The following is a 17,575-nucleotide window of genomic DNA, read 5'->3' as shown; positions in this document are numbered from 1 at the left end:
TGAGGTGATTAATAAGTGTGAAATATACCAAGGGTGTGTGATCATAATACAACACACTCTTTGGGTGAGAGCAGGAGAACAGAATGCTGAGGCTTTCAAAAAAACATTTTTCTGATCAATAAAGCAAGTATGTCCCAAAGGTAATTTTTCAAGAGGAAACGGGATTTTCTAGTTTTTCCTCTGAAGACATTTCGCTTCTCATCCAAGAAGCTTCAGCTGTTTTTCTTTGAAGATATTTCACTTCTCATCCAAGAAGCTTTAGGTGTTTTTCTTTGAAAACATTTTGCTACTCATTAAGAAGCTTCTACAGCTCTGTTTTTCTTTGAAGATGTTTCGCTTCTCATCCAAGAAGCTTCTTCAGCTCTGTTTTCCTTTGAAGACTTTATCCAAGAAGCTCTCTTCAGCTTCTCTGAAGAAGCTTCTTGGATGAGATACGAAACGTCTGCAAAGAAAAACCAGAAAGTCCAGTTGTCTCTGGAAAAAAAGCACATTTGGGACAACGATGAGATTGAGAATCTCCATAGACAATAAAGCAAATAAACACGAAAAGCAGCGCCGAAGCGGGCCAGGCTGCTCCTTCCTCACGCATCCTCCTTAACACACGTGAAGCCGGAAGACGCACCACGCCTTCCCCACGGAGGGCTCAGCCGAGAGGGGTTGTGAGGGGGGCCGGGCCGCCAGGAGGCTTCTCATTGGGGCAGAGAGCGCTCGTGATGAGAAGGCGAGGCCGAGGCCGGCGGGTTTGGGCCTTCCTCCTCTTTCCCCCTCTGCCGCCCCCTTCAGCCAGCGCCACTTCACAAATCGGACGGCCGCCAGTCGCGAAGCGCCTCTGAGCCGCTCGGAGAGAATTTCCCCGCCTCCCACACTTGGTTGGGCTGCTTCTTCTCTTCGCCTTTGCAGGCCGCTGAAGCCCGCCGTTCTGTGAGAACCTCTTTGGGCCAGCCCGAAGCTGGCCTCGGCCGTCGCCATGGAGCCTTGCCCGACGACGGATGGTTCCTGCGAGAAGAAAAGGTAAGGAGGCGATTCTTTGCCCTTCACTGCCGGCCGCGGCCTGGGAGCCTTTTCCGGATCGGGACTGCCTGCCGTCGTTATAAGGGTCCAGGAGGGGAACAGAGGCTTCCCACCCCCCATTTTTTTAAAAAAAAATGTAATTCGGTGTGTGGAGTTTCAGGAAGGAAGGAGCGTCTGTATTGCGAGGAACAAGGAGAACCTCTCCTCCCCCATCTTTATAATCTCTCCGTCTTCACAGGCAAAGCCCACGTCAACCTAGATTTATTCACCCCAGCCTGTGTGTGATCGCAGACAGGCGAGCGAAATTCCGGTGGATGATGGGCACTGTAGTCTGCCGTGTGTCGGGAGGTTGCCAAATTATGTAAAACTCCTGCCTTCTAACATGATCTTGTTCGAAATTTTGTGCCTCCTTTTTTAAACACGGGTAGCCGCGGCGGTTCAGGCCAGAATGAAGTTGGAAGATCTCTTCTTTTCCCAGGGGTTGGTTTAATTATCTCTTCCTACCTGCTTTTCGTGCCCATCTTTTGTTCGTAGCGACCCCCCCCCCACCTTCTTTGCTTCTCAACTACCGTTTTTCTTCCTATTTTCCCTAAACAGCTTTCCGTCCATTCAAATTTGTCTTCATCTTTTTTCCACCCCATGTCCTCTTATGCCCTTCCCTCCCCCCGACCACCCTTCTTCCTTTTTCTTAGGAAGATGTTTTCACTCTTGTATTTCTTCTCCTCCCCCAATTGTCCACGTCGCCATTTTGTGCTGGGGGGGGGGGAGTGTGTGAATCTGAGAAAGAGAGAGTGAAATCAGATTTCTCTTCAAGATGTTCTTAGCTTGCTAAATATGCAACTTTTTTTTGCAAGATATTGCTAATGTATGACATGGAGACTCCACATTTGAGTTTTTCTATTTTTTTATTTTTTGGGGGGGGTTCCTATTCATTAAGGCATAACAAAAAAAAAGATCTGGCATTTCAAAAGAGTCAGGAAATGTGATGGTGGCTTTAATATAATGATTGTCTGGTTTTTGGAGTTGTCCACAGGAGTTAGGTTAATGTATCTTGACTGTTTGTAAATGGATATGAAAAGGATGGGTCTGTCTTGGCTGGTTATGATTTGGAAGGAACAGCACTTTGCCTGTGTACATTTTCAAATTCTTTGTAAGCAGACAATAAGAGATATCGATTAAAAAGTCAGGTAGAATAACTGTTAATAATAGAGATGGATATATGCTGTCTTAAGTGGGAGAGTCAATGATACTTTTAAGATTTTCAGTTTCTTTCAGTGCTGGGACAGATTACCTCGTAATTTTTAGTGAAATGACTTCAATAGGGCATTATCCTACAAGGTTGCCAGAAGTTGTTCTAACTCCCCAACTTGTGCTTCTCCTATCTGAATCTTCCTGAGATAATGTCAACTTGAATTCCCTCCAAGCTACTCCTGCCAAAATATGGTTGCTACATATCAGTGAATTATTAGCAGTAATTTTTGGGGTTTGTGGTAAGGATTTGCATTCATGTGTTTTTGGAAGTTGCAGGTCCTTGGATGGTCTGTTTTATACTTCACTAACTCCAAACCTTTTATGTAGGGTTAAGTTTATCAATTTTACAGAATATGTAAACAATAGGATAAGCATTCTGTACTCTGTTAAAACAGTGTTTTAATATCATGGGGGCTCCTTGATATGGTTAGACATAAAAATGGCTTTACTGGTTAAAAATAAAGAATAATTTGCTCTGTAGGATTAATCTGAGGCTTTCCTCTACCAATTGTGAAATACACAACTTCTTCCATTTCATTTAATATTCAATAATAGACCAGGTTGACTGACAAAACAGTGTCTTTTATTGGGGGTGGAGGAACAGCTGATGTGACATGTAAAGGTTTGGATATCCCCACCTCTAGGATCCGTCTCGTCTCATTTTTTGTAATAGTAGGACAGTCTCCATTTTGAGAAACATTTAAGTTGTATGAAAAAGGTAATTATCCACTAAGTTTCAAAAATATCTCCCTGCTCTAAGAGGAACAATACAAATTCCCTTTGGATCAATTTATATGTTATTCCTTCTCTTGAATTTTAGTGTGAATACGTAGCAGTTTGTAACTAAATATTTAGTACTAGTGAACAGCTTCCATAAATCCTGTCTCCACCCCTAAATTATAAAACAATTAAAAATTCTTCAAAGGGGACTGGATTGCTTCATACATTTATAGACCTTGGGTAGAAAACAGGTGGATCTTACTACATCCCATTAAATGTGATTTTTTAAAACCGTTCATGGTTTAAAATAGTCAATATATTTGATATTACATTTTTCAGAGTCTGGTGAAAACAGCTTGCAAGATTGGTTTGTCTTTATTTTGTTTTATCTTTCTTTCAGAACTTGAATAAAATTTGGATTCTTAAATTTTTACATTGTAAATATTTTATGTATTTATCACCTCTTTACTCACCTGATATCCCAGGAAATCTTCTAAAAGACTTAATAGAATTTTGTAGAGCTGTGGGATTAATATGACAGGTTTTTCCTCTCAGCCCCTATTTCATCTACATCAGTTCTAAATTACAAATAAACAACATGTGATGAAATGATTCATGATTTGATGTGAATGCTTTTGTTAAAAAGTATTGTAAACTTAGTAGAGGAAGTTGCCTCTCAGAGAAGCTGAAACATGATTCTTTTAAAATCATGAAGTCAAGAAAGGTTTGCTTTCCCTCTAGCTGTTTTACCTTCCAAAGGGAGAATTGGAAAGCTGCTTTCTGTTTTGCAGAGATTATATTTTACCATATTGTAATTGTAGCTTATATAAAACCTGTTTTTATTCTCCCAATTTAATTCTAATTGCCCCATTGCTTTCATTAGCCCAAGTCTTTTTTGGTTGAAAAATAAAAGTTTAAAATCAAAGATGAAGGGAGCTTTGCGCAGGAATATTTGATAATATTAACAAGCGCACAGAGTAATGGTGGTTTGATAGTGGTTTAGTTTGCTTTCTGCCCAAGACTAGTTTGCCACAATCTTTATGCTATTTAATATTCCTTGGAGTTTAGGAATTATCTATTGAAAGAAAAGGAAACATCACTTTCTTGCAATCTCAGAATATGTTGGATTCTGCCTTGCCAGCTAACTAAACCATTCTGCTACTCTCTAATTCTGAGAATATAAACATTTCCATAATGCTTCAAACCAAGTGTGTCTTAATTTCATGTTTTCCTTAATTAATGGAAATAGACAGACATATGCTTCTGGGAACTTTATGCAGCTGTTAAAATGATATTTCCTTTTTTCTAAAAAAACGATTGTCTTCTTTAGGCTTAAGTCCCTTGAATAGGATAGCAAAATACAGTTCAGACCCCTATTGTTTTGTTTAAACTTACAGTAACAAACAAACAGGGATCACAGTAGAACTTTGTGAATTCAAAACAAGCTGTGTCTGTGGAAGATTTGCTGCTCAGCTCAGTCTTAACACTGTTTGAAGGTTAGTCTACTGATTTCAGAGATGGTTTTTTAAATTGCTTTTGTTTACAAAACAGAATAAAAGACTAATAGAAAACTGTTTTTAAGGATATTATTACATATCTAAAGATCTGCATTTTTATTATGTCAATAAAGAGCAAGTTCATTAGTAGAGTATAAATTCAGAGGTTTAATTCCAAATAGATATAAGCATGGAATTGGTTTTCTAATCTTAAAATGTTAAAATAAAAACTGAAAAATATATTGGAATACATGAGTTATCATTGGCTTCATTTTTAGGATCTTTTAAGACATTTAAGAAGTGAAAGTTTAGTAACACTCTAGAGCATAATATTTAGGTCACCATTTAGTTTATGTTTTTATTGGACTTGATATAATAGTGACACTTTGTTAACCATAGCTAACTAATTTGGAACAAGATTTAAGAATGGATATTTTGTTCACCAATTCGTGCATGCCATTAACTTTGTTGGGGATTTTTATTTTTACTTTATTAAGTAATAGGAATTTGATAGCTGTGTAATTAGTATGCTTTTTGGATATGGTTTTATGATAGCAACTGAACTGATCTGTACTAGTTATGAGATTGAGCCATGACTACGAATCCAAAAACGTACACTGAGAATGCCTCAAAAATGTGAACTTGTATAAGGTTTCTAACCTTCACTGTGTTGAAGATGTCCTTTCCAGAAATAGGACAGTTCACATAAACTCTAAATTATAGTGGACAATCGTATTTGTAGACGTCATAGAACCATATTAACTGTGATAAATCTGGAAGTGTCCCTGTACTGCAAGATCATTCTTCCAACGTAACCTTATTCAGAATGAGTAATACTTATACTATTTGAATAGAAGAACTACTTATGCTATGGCCATCTTTTGAAATTCAGCTTATTTATCTAAAGCAGCTATTGCATTATTTAAGTGTTAACTATTAGTTTAGATTGGCTTCTCTTGATTACAATATTATTATAGAAAAATACTGTTGGATGTCTTCAACACACCAGAACTTCAGGCAGATATTAAACAGCTAACCAGGAGACAAGAGGGTACTTTGAGAGAAAGACAAAGCATTTAATTTGTTAGTTGTCCTGACTTGTTTAAATTTAATAAAATAAATAAACATGAACTTGTTTAGTGACTGTTTGAAGTTATGACAGACCCCAGAAAAGCTACTTACAGCTCAATTTTGAAGTTGTGATAGCAACAGCACTTAGACTTACCGTATATACTGCTTCATAATGTTCTACAGCCCTCTTTAAGTGGTTTCCAGAATCAGTATATTTCTCCCAACAATCTGGATCCTCATTTTACTGACCTCAAAAGGATGGAAGGCTGAGTCAACCTTGAGCCAGTGAAAATCAAACTGCTGGGAGCTGGCAGTCATCAGAATTAGCCTGAACACTGCATTCTTAAAGTCACATGATCACATTTGGGCACTTAGCAACTAGGTCATCTTTGTGGACATTTGCAGCGACCCACAGTCACCATTAGGTAAATTGGATTCACTTAAGAACTGTGTTCACTTAATGATTGCTGCTGCTGCTGCTGCTGCAAAAAAAAAATCAGGTCCAGTCACATGATGCCTTGACTTGTGACCACAATAACTTCTGGGCTCAATTATGGTCTCAATTCAAGGACTACCTGTATAAATCAAATACTGTTCCTTGAGACATGTCTCACCAATAAGAATAGAATCATTACATAACTATGGTATGCTCCAGCCCCTATGGTACAGCTGGATCATGATGAATGGTTTGAAAAGATGCTGTCTCTCTTCCAGCAATGTAATCTGCTACGTTGACAAAATAATTCTGTCCATAGCAAGGCAGAAGCCCGCATAGAAATGGATCTAGAAAAAGTTTTTTCTAAGAATCTTTGTAGTTAGGTTACGTTCATTCTCTTCATCATATTGCCCAAGAGGAAAAAAATACTTTCCATTGGAGTACCGCTTTGTGGGTGTTCACATCACTAACTCTTTAACAACAACATATTATTCAATAATACGTTTTGTGTAGCAAAATGCTCCTAATTCACTGTAGTAGCCATTGTGGTAGAACACGCCATCACAAACATCTTGCGCATGCTTTTAGACTGCAGAAACTAAATCTGATCTCATATAATTGCCACACTGGACATGTCATTTGGAATTGCATTTAGATACTTTTATCGTATCAGGTCTCTAAGGGTTGTAAAGCAGCATTTCCTGTAATAGATGCCATATATAGCTCTACAGCTTTACAGTGTAGAATCTGATCAGCTGAAAAGGAAGCATCCTTTACATCTTGTACGCTTGGTGTCCATACCGAGGCCAAGACTTGAAAGGAACACTAGATGAAGTTATTGACAGATCTCTAGAACTTCCAACTGGAAATCAATTGGATTGTCATGTTTCTCCAAAAGAACACTACTAATGTTTGGTCTACGGTCAACCAGACCAGACTTTTCTCTGTACTTGTAGAAATTGCAGTGAACAGAAGGTTCAACCAAATGACCTGTGTGGGAAATTGACTACAGAAAAAAACAAATTTGGGTACCAATTTGAATATAAGACAGTGAACTAGAAATATGTTTTAAATAATACTTTCTTTCCTACAGGACAGGTTTTTGGGAAAATCAAAATTTGTTGTGTTAGATTTATAGCATAAGTTCCTTTGGGGCTACAGAAAAAAATAATTGATTGCAAAAGGTATTTGTCACATTTATGACAGTAGGAAAGCTTTTTTTGTATTGGCCAGCAGAGTAATTATCTGAACTATTTGTTTTGAAGCATTCTCTAGCAGTACTCTGAAGCAACTATGAAGAATGCATTTGCCTACAATAATTGAAACTTGTTACACAACTTTCATTATCATGAGATCACTTTGTCCCTGTGGTTGACCTCAGTGAGGCTGTTTTGGAACAAATGTTTTGAGGATCCAATCCTAAACATAGGATTACAGCACAAATTCACAGTAGTCGGTTTAATTTTTACTTATGGTATGTCTCAACTCTCATTGGTTTATTCTACCATGTTTCCCCGAAAATAAGACAAGGTCTTATTTTCTTTTGACCCCTGAAATAAATGCTTGGCCTTATTTTCGGGGAGATCTTATTATTTTTGAGGTGCAGGAGGCAGCAAGCATGGTCACCTCATGGCTGCTGCTGTGTTGCAATATTTTCAGGGAGGGCTTATTTTGCGCATGCGCTAAAAAGCTCGATTGGGCTTATTATCACGGGAGGGCTTATTTTCAGGGAAACGAGGTACAAACCATGATTTATTTGATTCTGGTATAGTGTAATGATTAAAACAAAACTCAGTGTGATGTATAAACTAACCCAATCAGAATAACAACAATAGAAAAAATTTAATAAGCCAGTTTAAACATTTCAGAAAAATTAAAGAAGACACTGCAGATTGTCTGCACCCAATGTTCTGGCACTTCTACCTTCCTTCTGTTGGACATTGATTTTTTGGGTGTGTGTGTGTGATGGAGAGTATTTTATGCATAAATGTGAAACATTTCCAATGAGCATGGAAGAGCCTGTCTAAAATACAAATACAAAGAATTTTGAATTCAAAAATTTTAATAAAATTCTGGGAGGCTTGCAGAGTATAATTTGCTTAATGTCTGCTTACTTTAATAATTAAAAAAGTAAAAGTAAACCTTAAACTAGTAATAATAATCATAATTGATTTATATCAGTTCCAATCTATGAATACAAATAGTCATTGACTTAGGACCACAGTTGAGCCCAAAATTTCTGTTGCTAAGTGAGACATTTGTTGAGTGACTTTTGTTTCATTTTATGACCTTTTTTGCCCCAGTTCAGTGGATCACTGCAGTCGCTAAGTTAGGAACACGGTTGTTAAATGAATTGGCCTTCCCTATTGAGTTTGCTTACCTGAAGGTCACAAAAGGGAATCACATGATACTGCATTTGTCATAAATATGAGTCAGTTGCCAAGTGGCTGGATTTTGGTCATGTGATTATGGGAATGCTGCAATGATTGTGTGAAAAACAATCATGAATCACTTTTTCTGGGGCCATTGCAACTTTGAAAAATCACTAAATGGACTGTTGTAAGTTGAGGACTAGTGGTAACCACCCTGAATGAGTGAATGAGTTGGGTGGCCATATTTATTCTAATTGCTGCCTCTGGTTTTTGACTGTAATGTCCAGTTGGGTTGTCATATGTATAGACTTTTAACCATAGTGTTAAGACAGAATGTTGCCTGAGGTACACCATCTTGGAGGTAACCTATACTTCATACCCTGGTGGCCGTATACATTTTCTTAATAGATAACAGGAAAAAGGTATTTCTCCTCTTGAAAAGTTCAGTGAGCAATAGTTTGGGCCTTTGCAAGCTCAGGCGCCCAATAGACTTGTAATGTTTTGTATTTCACAGTAGACATCTTACAATTAGCCGCTTGCCTCAAAAAGAAGGCACAACAAAGCAGAACATCTCGTTGTAACCACAGAGTTCCATATAGTATGGCAATGAACTTATTCAGCAGGCAAGTAGCAATTTTCTTTTAAGTTGTAAGCAGATTTTAATACCTGAACATTGTTTAACCATTTTTTCTTCACCTCCACTCTCTCCTGCCTTCAATTAGCTTTAGCCATTGACAGCAAAAATGCTTCATTGACAAACATTTCTTCAAATATAAAAGGCTTGGAGGAATTTTTTAAAAAAGAACAAACTGGTTGCAGATATTATGCCTCTCATATGTAATGAACTGTTCCCACCTTATCTCCCACTTGGGATAAGCACAGACTCTTTTGTCCTGAGTTCAGAAGACTTAGAACAGTTTGGATAATTATAATAATTATTTTACCATTAAAGGAGATTAGTGTGGAATTTACTACAAGATAAAGTAATAGACATTGATTTGAATGATCAAATTGGAGTTTAAGGCTGACAGTTTTAAGCTATGTTTTTTTTTCTGGCGTTATAAATATTCCCCTGAAGCTATTTACTAAAGAACACAAGAGAAGAGGTGTCATTGATTCATACCCTATTTAGTGGCTTTCTAGGTGGGTATTGTGTGACTGAACATTAAATGTCTCCCGGAGTTTGCTCAAATCCATGTTCATTGTGTCAATTATACTATCTGATCAGTTCATTCCCAGCCATCTCCTTCTCATTTTCCTTTCAATCTTACCCAACATCAGGGTCTTTTCCATTGAATCCTCTCTTCTCATTAGGTGGCCAAAGTATTTGAGCTTCAGTTTCAATATCTGTCCTTCCAAAGAACAATCAAGGTTGATTTCATTTAGGATTCTGAATATTTGCATATGTCATTGTTTTTTTAAATGACTTTTCCTATATTTTCAATTGGATCTTGTTTATTTTAATCACAGTTTATACAATAAATCACCGTTGTTGGATTTACACAAATCTATAAATTTATCATTTACAATTATAATGGCATGCTTGTACAACATGCCAAGTCAAAATGTCAAAATGAAATGAACTACATTGTGGTTCAACACGAAGGTTTCCAAACTCTTCATACTAATATGTTGCTGATACTTTTGCAAAATGGGTGAGCTTACTCACCCATCAAATGGCTGCCCAAGAATATTCAACAGTTCTAAGTACCAGTTCTTAGTCACTCCCTCTACATCCCTTTCTGCAAAGTACTCCCTTAATCTTTGCCTTTAGAAGATTGTGATAGGTTTAAGAATCAGTACATCAGTGTATAAATGACAATTTCAAGGGAAATACATCAGAGATTAAGTGTGTAGGTGATTTGGTGAATTGCTTGCCAGTTCTGTGGGTTTATAATTTCACTTGCTGCAAGTTTGTGAAAATATTTGGCTTCTTACAGCTATACTGGCATTTCCATATTTGCTATTAATCTTGTGCATGGGTTTCTAGACACACTTTTTAAAAAACTAGTTGAGATATGAAAACTAATGCAAGAGTCTCTGAGTCATTTTTTAATTTTTACATTCCTGATATATCTGAAATTTTAAGAATATTTTGTGGGCAATCTTACAAAATGACTGCCATTGGGAGTATAGCTAATCACAGAAAGACAATTTTAAACCAAAATTGCTCTCTTCTGCTTCCCCAAAATATTTCACATCATATTTTAATGTACTTAGGGATTTTATTTTCTTGAAATACCTCCGTGAGGTTTAGAGGCACTTTTGGGAATAAAAATAATGTTGGAATCTATCATCAGCTTTTTCATTTTCATTTTAAAAAAAATCACACAGAAGGATGGATGCTAAGGATACGTATCCATGGGGATCTCTGATTTGCTGTATACTAGTGATCTGAAATGACAGCTAAGACAAATTACAGACAGAACAACACTATATATATTAATGTTTTACATAATTCATGATTTACACTAAGAATACAATTTTTTATTTTTGTTTTCAATTCTAGTTTCTCTATTGAACACTTCTGAAATCAGTACTTCTCTTGACAGAGTTCCAAATCTGTAGGAAGTTGTCCAAGTTCTATTGACCTAGTTCTTTGGGTAATCTATATTGATTGGTTTTGTAGCATAATCTTGGTTCTAACTGCTATGACTAAAACATAATGCAGAAGGTATTTAAATTATTTCCATGACAAACTTTCTCAAGTTCAAACACAAAAATTGCCTAAAGATACGGAAATGGTTGGGTGGTAACCATTTCTCTCACAACATGTCTCTTTGTCATAACTCAATAGTGAATTATGCCCATTGTTTTTCTTCTCTTTTTTCCTCTTTTCTCCTGATTTTTCCAGTATTGCTATTGTTTCAAAATCTCCTACCTTCTCTTCTGCCTATTTTGTCTGCTGTTCCCCAGCCTCCTCAATAAACCTCAGGCCCTTAGATAGAAGACTTAATCCAATGGCAACTATACTTTCTTTGTTGCCTTTATGACAATAAGATCTTTTTCTGAGGTTTCATTGAATCTAAATGTGTGAATCAGTTCCTAGATTCCTACCAAACTATGGCAGGACCGCTCAAACTAGTGTCAATATATACATAAAACATTATTATTACATTAATGTATGATTACATTAATTGTAGTCATTTTTTGCTGTTTTGAATAGTACATGTTTATAGTTTTTTTAAAATGTGACTGTTTTTTATGTATTTATTGGTTTTTAAATTAAGTGTTGTATGCTGCCCAGAGTCATTCATATGTTAGATGGGCAGCTAAATAAATACATTCAAATAAAAGATTTGATATTTGGGAAAATATTTGCACTGGAATGTTGGAAGCAATGTTGGGCAGTAGACAATGAGATCATATGCAATTACAATATATATTTGGCACATCAAAGAATACTGCTTGAAAAGAGGCCGTAAATGGCCACTGTTTTATTCTCTTCTATTGAAATATCATCATCAGTGAGATGCTATGCTCCCCCCCCCCCAAATTTAGGAATTACCAGATCCAAGTCCTTTTCACAATCAGGTCATCAGAGATGACCATTGCAAAGTCAGTATGGAGCATTGTGGAACTAACTTCTGGCCACTTCCAGTCTGTTTGCTTCACAGCAGGAAATCCACCATGCAGCCCTGGCCACATGGGGGGCTAGGGGAAAGAACAAGAATGCTTTTCTCATTATTTTGCAAATTAAACCTCTCTCTGCTCTTATTTCCTATCTTAAAACCAGCCATGAAATACCTGTTTCTCCCATATTTTTAAGAACATTCATCTATAAAACAAATATCATACAACTTTGAAACTTTCAAATTTATAAGGTTTTTTTGAAAGTAGATTTTTTTTCCCCCTTGCAGAAACTTTGGATATTCCCTTCCAGATTTATCAGTTTATATCTGTTCCCGGAAATGAATTACAAAATACCCAACTTTATGTCTGCTATGACAGAATGATGAGTACACTATCACATTTGGTTCTGTTTTCTTCTTGTAAAATTATTTCTGCAAATCCATGTGAATTAAGTAATTTTATACGGATTGTTAGGCATTTCTTATATTTTTAATTGTTGGAAAGGAGTAGGTAACTTGGTTTAAATTCAAACTAAACCCCCATCTTCATTTCAACTATGAAACTACTGTTTCAAGTGCAAAAAGGAAGTGTTCTGCAAAACACAAGTAAAATGTTCATTTTTAGCTTAAAAGGAGAAGTTGCAGATTTGAAACAATGCAGCTGATTTTCAACCCTTGTGCAGGCTGCCTTATGCAATAAAAAGTCTACATTTTGGCATCCCTAACTTTCCTTTTTACATTTTGCAAATGAATATATTCCTTTCAGTTGGCAAAACAAATGTTGTATTTCTTATTGTCCAACTGAACAAATTCAGGTTAAGCTTTGAATTAATTTGGACATAATTCACATGAAGATACTATTCAACTCTACTCATTTGCTTTCTCCATTTGCTCACAATAACAGATATGACTGTATGGTTATAGAGGTGCGTACTGTATTTGTCCTTTCTATATATATATGGGCCATAATAAGTGCTTCTCTTGGGTTAATCATCGACAGTCTGAAACATCATTTCAGTATTCTAGAAAGTCTACAAACTTGTTGGGGCAGATTTATTGTTTGTGTCTCTGGGATGGGGGATGGGAGCTGCAATATCAGGAAGAATTCAGTGGTATCTGCTCAGCGCATAAGTTTGATATCTACCAAATATTTGAAAGGGTTGAATAGAAACCTTTAAAAAGTGGACACTAATATACATTACCATAGATGTAAATACTATTGTCTCAGTGTTAAAAAGCTTTTGATAATCATTAAAACAATATAGGACAGAGATGGTTGCTTTCCAGGAAAAGTGTTTGATAATCATTAAAACAATTTACGACAGCGATGGTTGCTTTCCAGAAAAAGCGTTTGATAATCATTAAAACAATATAGGACAACGATGGTTGCTTTCCAGAAATTGTCATACTGTAACTTCCAACAGTCCTAGGTAGCACCATCAATTTTAAATATGTTTGCAGTTTTAGGAACAGCTGTTCACCCAAGTCTTTGGTAAGGATGATTGAAGTCATTTTTAACCTAGATTGTTTCTACCAAGTTTGTTATCTGACCACCTTTATCATTTTATAACTTTTTTTTTTATTTGTTACTTGGCATTGTTCATGTCTGCTTGTTCATATTTTAATTAATTTGTAAAAGTTCCCAGAGTTGCTGGAGTAAATTTAATAAATAATAATCACAAAATTTGGAGTCTCACTGGTTCTCTAGTATTGTTGTGAGTGGGGGACTTTTAATGTGAATCACTTTGGAAGGTCATGATCAAAAATGAAAGTGATAGCAAATTTGTGGAGTTGTAAAGCCATATCACTATAACAATTTAATTCTGTTCTGTTTGGTCAAGCTGGACTAAACTTTGGATAGAAAGAAGAGAAAGAACCACTTTGAGGCTATACTGATACACTTAATATTATAAAGGAGGACATTGTTACTTTTATTTATGGATGAATTAGTTGGAAGTCAAACTAATATATAGCTTGAATAAAATATTTCTTATTTTACTCTTAAATTACAGTGAGTATGAGTCTCTAGTTCTGTGGTTCCCAACCTTTTTTTGGCCATGCCCCACCTAAGCATCTTTAAAATCCTATTCCCCCCCCCCAATATAATTCTTACTTTACTCAAAAAGTGAACTCTACTCACGCAGAGGAAGTCTAAAAGGCCATTAACTTGGTTTAAATAAGATTCAAATTGCCCCCATTAAAAATCAAATTGTCCCCCTGTGGGGCCTGAGCCCCACATTGGGAACCACTGCTCTAGTCGCAAGAAGTTGGATGAATATATTGTAATACAAACAGCATGCCTATTTTAAGAAGCCTGAATTTGGTGTCAGTTTGCCTTTGTCAGCTGAAAATCAGTAATAATTTCTGGGTTCAGAGAGAAATATAAATGCTATGTATTTCTTTTAAATCCAAACCTTCAGATGGATGTAGGTGGTTATCTGGAAGCAATTATAGGTAAGAGGAGAATAGGGAAGTGCTGAATTACAGTATTGAAATAGTTGTTTTCGGAAATTACAGGAAGACAATAATAAAATTAAGCTAGAAATAATTTTCACAGGAAAGATCTGTTTCCTCGTTTTACAAGAAAACGGTTACTCTATCTTTCTGTGGTTATGTATATATTAAATGAGCAATTGTAGCCTAAGGTACAGCGCTTAGATTGTTTCCATGCAACCCTCAACCTAAATAAAAACAATACTTTAAAAAAGAACTGGTCCAATTCTCATGTTACTATTATGTTCTTGCAAAGATTTTAGGAAAGTATACCAGACCTATATTTGCTATCATAATGACAAAATTGTCATTTAAAAAAAAAATAGAATGTGACAACAATGATGCCTCCACAATTACATAAAGATGTGTATGGATTGATTGATCGATCAATCAATCATTTCAATTTGATTTGTGTGCCATCCATCTTGTCTAGAGGCGTATCATTATCTGCCACCTCAAACAGTTGCCAAGTCCAACTACTACTATCATGGTAATTTGTAATCTGCATGAAAAATAATTTGTTACAATATGATACAGATATAAAAAAGTAAGTCGATCTGTTTAATTTGACTCTTACAATTACATGTCTGTAATTGTCTTTGAGTTTTCTGAGCAACCTTATGGAAGTGATCTATCATAAAGTAGTGTTTGTTTTAACTTCCCAGTTTAAGCTACAACTTTTATCATTTAAATATGAGCCAGCAGTGTGTTACAGCTGACAAAAAAGCCAACACAGTTCTAGGCTGCATAAACAGAGGGATAGAATCTAGGTCATGTGAAGTGTTGTTACTTCTTTATAATGCCTTAGTGTAAGGCCACACTTGGAATACTGCATCCAGTTTTGGTCACCATGATGTAAAAAAGACGTGGAGACTCTAGAAAGAGTGCAGAGAAGAGCAACAAAGATGATTTGGGGGCTGGAGGCTAAAATATATGAAGAACAATTGCAGGAACTGGGTATGTCTAGTTTAATGAAAAGAAGGACTAGGGATGACATGATAGCAATGTTCCAATATCTCAAGGGCTACCACAAAGAAGAGGGAGTTCAAGCTATTCTCCATAGTGAGGGGGGAGGAGTATCCAGGATGGGTGTTGACTTTGTCCTCTCATGATTGGATGAGTCAGATAAGCTCTTTGGGTAACGCCCCCTGGCCAGCAGGACTACCCATTCTTCTGACTCATCTCCTCAAGGAAAAGTTGCACTACTCAGTAACTCCAGTAATTTACAAAGGAGTAAGGAAAATAAACTTGGATCCGGCGAATCCTGCCTCCCTTCATCGAACACAGCCTCCTCCTGCAAGGACTGGACTGCCACAAGCCCCCTGGGGCGGCACGCTGCCCTGGCCACTCAGTGAGACGGAGTCACTCAGGGAGGACAATTGCCGGGCAGGCAGGAGGAGAGGGCAATATGCTTCCTAGAAGCAGCCCTTAATGCAGAGGCTAATCAGGAGCAGAAGCGCTCCTCTGCTCCCCTCGGGTTGAGCCACGAAGCTGGCTAAAATACCCTGGAACACCTGTGCTGGCAGCCGACAAGGTGAGAGCCGGAAAGGCTTAAAAAGAGCTGCGGAAGACAGGGGAGAGAGCTGCAGCCATGGCAAGCCTGCAAAGGCAAAAGCCATTTCCATGTGCTCCAGCAAGGAGGAGCCGTTTGAATTTGGAGCCGGGGCCATCTTGAAACCACATGGTCCAAGATGGCTGCCCCCAGCAGCTCAGAGCCTCAACTCTCAGCCCTCCAGCCACAACCGGAGGCTTGTGGAGCCCTTGAAAGGTGAGAAACCATCGCAGAGGCATTAGCCAAGGGCGGGGGATGCAGCAAAGGGCCAACAGGAGGCTTGTTAAGGGAGTTAGAGGCAGGCGGTGGACCCCCCCCCTACTTCCTAGATGAATCAAGACTGCACGAAACCCCCCCCCCCCAACCTGAGAACTCCTCACCTCCCAGAGGAGGATTCCCTTCGGCTTGGTGCTTCAGAAATCCTGCCTAAAAGCCCGTTCTCTCCCTTTCTAACTGCATAGTAACAGGGAAAGCCCCCCCCACCCTTAAGGACATCTCCTTTAAGGAGGAGAAAGAGACTTGGCGAGAATGCCATCAGAAAAAGGCTTCCAGCAAGAGCTGTGTTTTTTGGGGGGGGCTAAGTCTCCTTCACCCTTAAGAAAATTCTCCTTGAGTAGGAGAAGGAGGGGGGAGGGGCGGGAAGTCCCTGAGTAGGAGGCAAAACAAAAGCTGTTTTTTGTGGCTAAGTTCTGAGGGCGGGGCGATGGCAATTGCCTTGCAAAACCATTTGGAAAGAAGGGGGGAGGGGCCCCACGTGGCCAAGCCAAGGAAGAGTATTCAGCCCCCAGGGAGAGACAGAAGAACCTCCAATCAGGTTAGAGATTACCCCCCTCCCCCAAGGCTTTCCAAGGGTGGGGGTGAATAGGCAAAGAGCAAATGCTATACAATACAATACTATGCAATACAATAGCAGAAGGGGCAGGAACCTGGTAGGTCTTCTAGCCCAACCCCTCGCCTAAGCAGAAATTCCTACACCATTTCAGACAAATGGCTATCATTACTAGTCAGCCCTGTAGCTCAATGGTTAACAGCTGACTCTGTAAACCACTTAGAGAGGGCTGAAAGACCTATGAAGCAGTATATAATTCTAACTGCTATTGCTATTACCATCCAACAGCTGCTTAAAAATCTTCCACTGTTGGGGCATTCACAACGTCCGGAGGCAGGTTGTTCCACTGATTAATTGTCTAACTGTCAGGAAATTTCTCCCCAGTTCTAAGTTGCTTCTCTCCTTATTAGATTCCACCCATTACTTCTAATTCTGCACTCAGATGCCTTGGAGGATAATCAGGTTGCCTCTTCCCTGTGGCAACCCCTGAGATATTGGAACACTACTATCACGTCTCCACTAGTCTTTCCTTTCAGTAAACTAGACCTGCCCAATTCCTGCAACCGTTCTTCATAGGCCTTAGCCTCCAGCCTGATCCCTCTGTTGCTCTTCTCTGCACTCTCCCTAGAACCCCCACATCCTTTCTACATCATGGTGACCAAATTGAATGCAGAATTCCAATCTGGCCTTTCCAAGGCCTTATAAGGTGGAATGAACACTTCACGGGAGCTTGATTCTATTCCTCTGTTTATGCAGCCAAAAACTGTGTTAG

General features: G+C 38.0%; 1 protein-coding gene across 1 annotated transcript in view; it reads left to right on the top strand.

Moving 5' to 3' along the window:
* The first annotated feature begins 772 nt into the window (after positions 1–772).
* The window catches only part of HIF1A (hypoxia inducible factor 1 subunit alpha), a 54,916-nt gene continuing 38,113 nt past the window's right edge, over positions 773–17,575 (top strand). Inside the window, exon 1 of the mRNA XM_087727508.1 lies at positions 773–1,011. Within this exon, the coding sequence (XP_087583634.1) occupies positions 968–1,011 (44 nt within the window). The 5' untranslated portion in view covers positions 773–967. The remainder of the gene's footprint in view (positions 1,012–17,575) is intronic.

The sequence above is a fragment of the Thamnophis sirtalis genome, unplaced genomic scaffold (assembly GCF_051295495.1).
Source record: "Thamnophis sirtalis isolate CommonGarterSnake01/CBP01778 unplaced genomic scaffold, rThaSir2_p1.2 scaffold_1, whole genome shotgun sequence".
Taxonomy (NCBI): domain Eukaryota; kingdom Metazoa; phylum Chordata; class Lepidosauria; order Squamata; family Natricidae; genus Thamnophis; species Thamnophis sirtalis.
The sequence above is the reverse complement of the archived record's forward strand: the minus strand, read 5'-3'. Positions and strand labels throughout refer to the sequence as shown.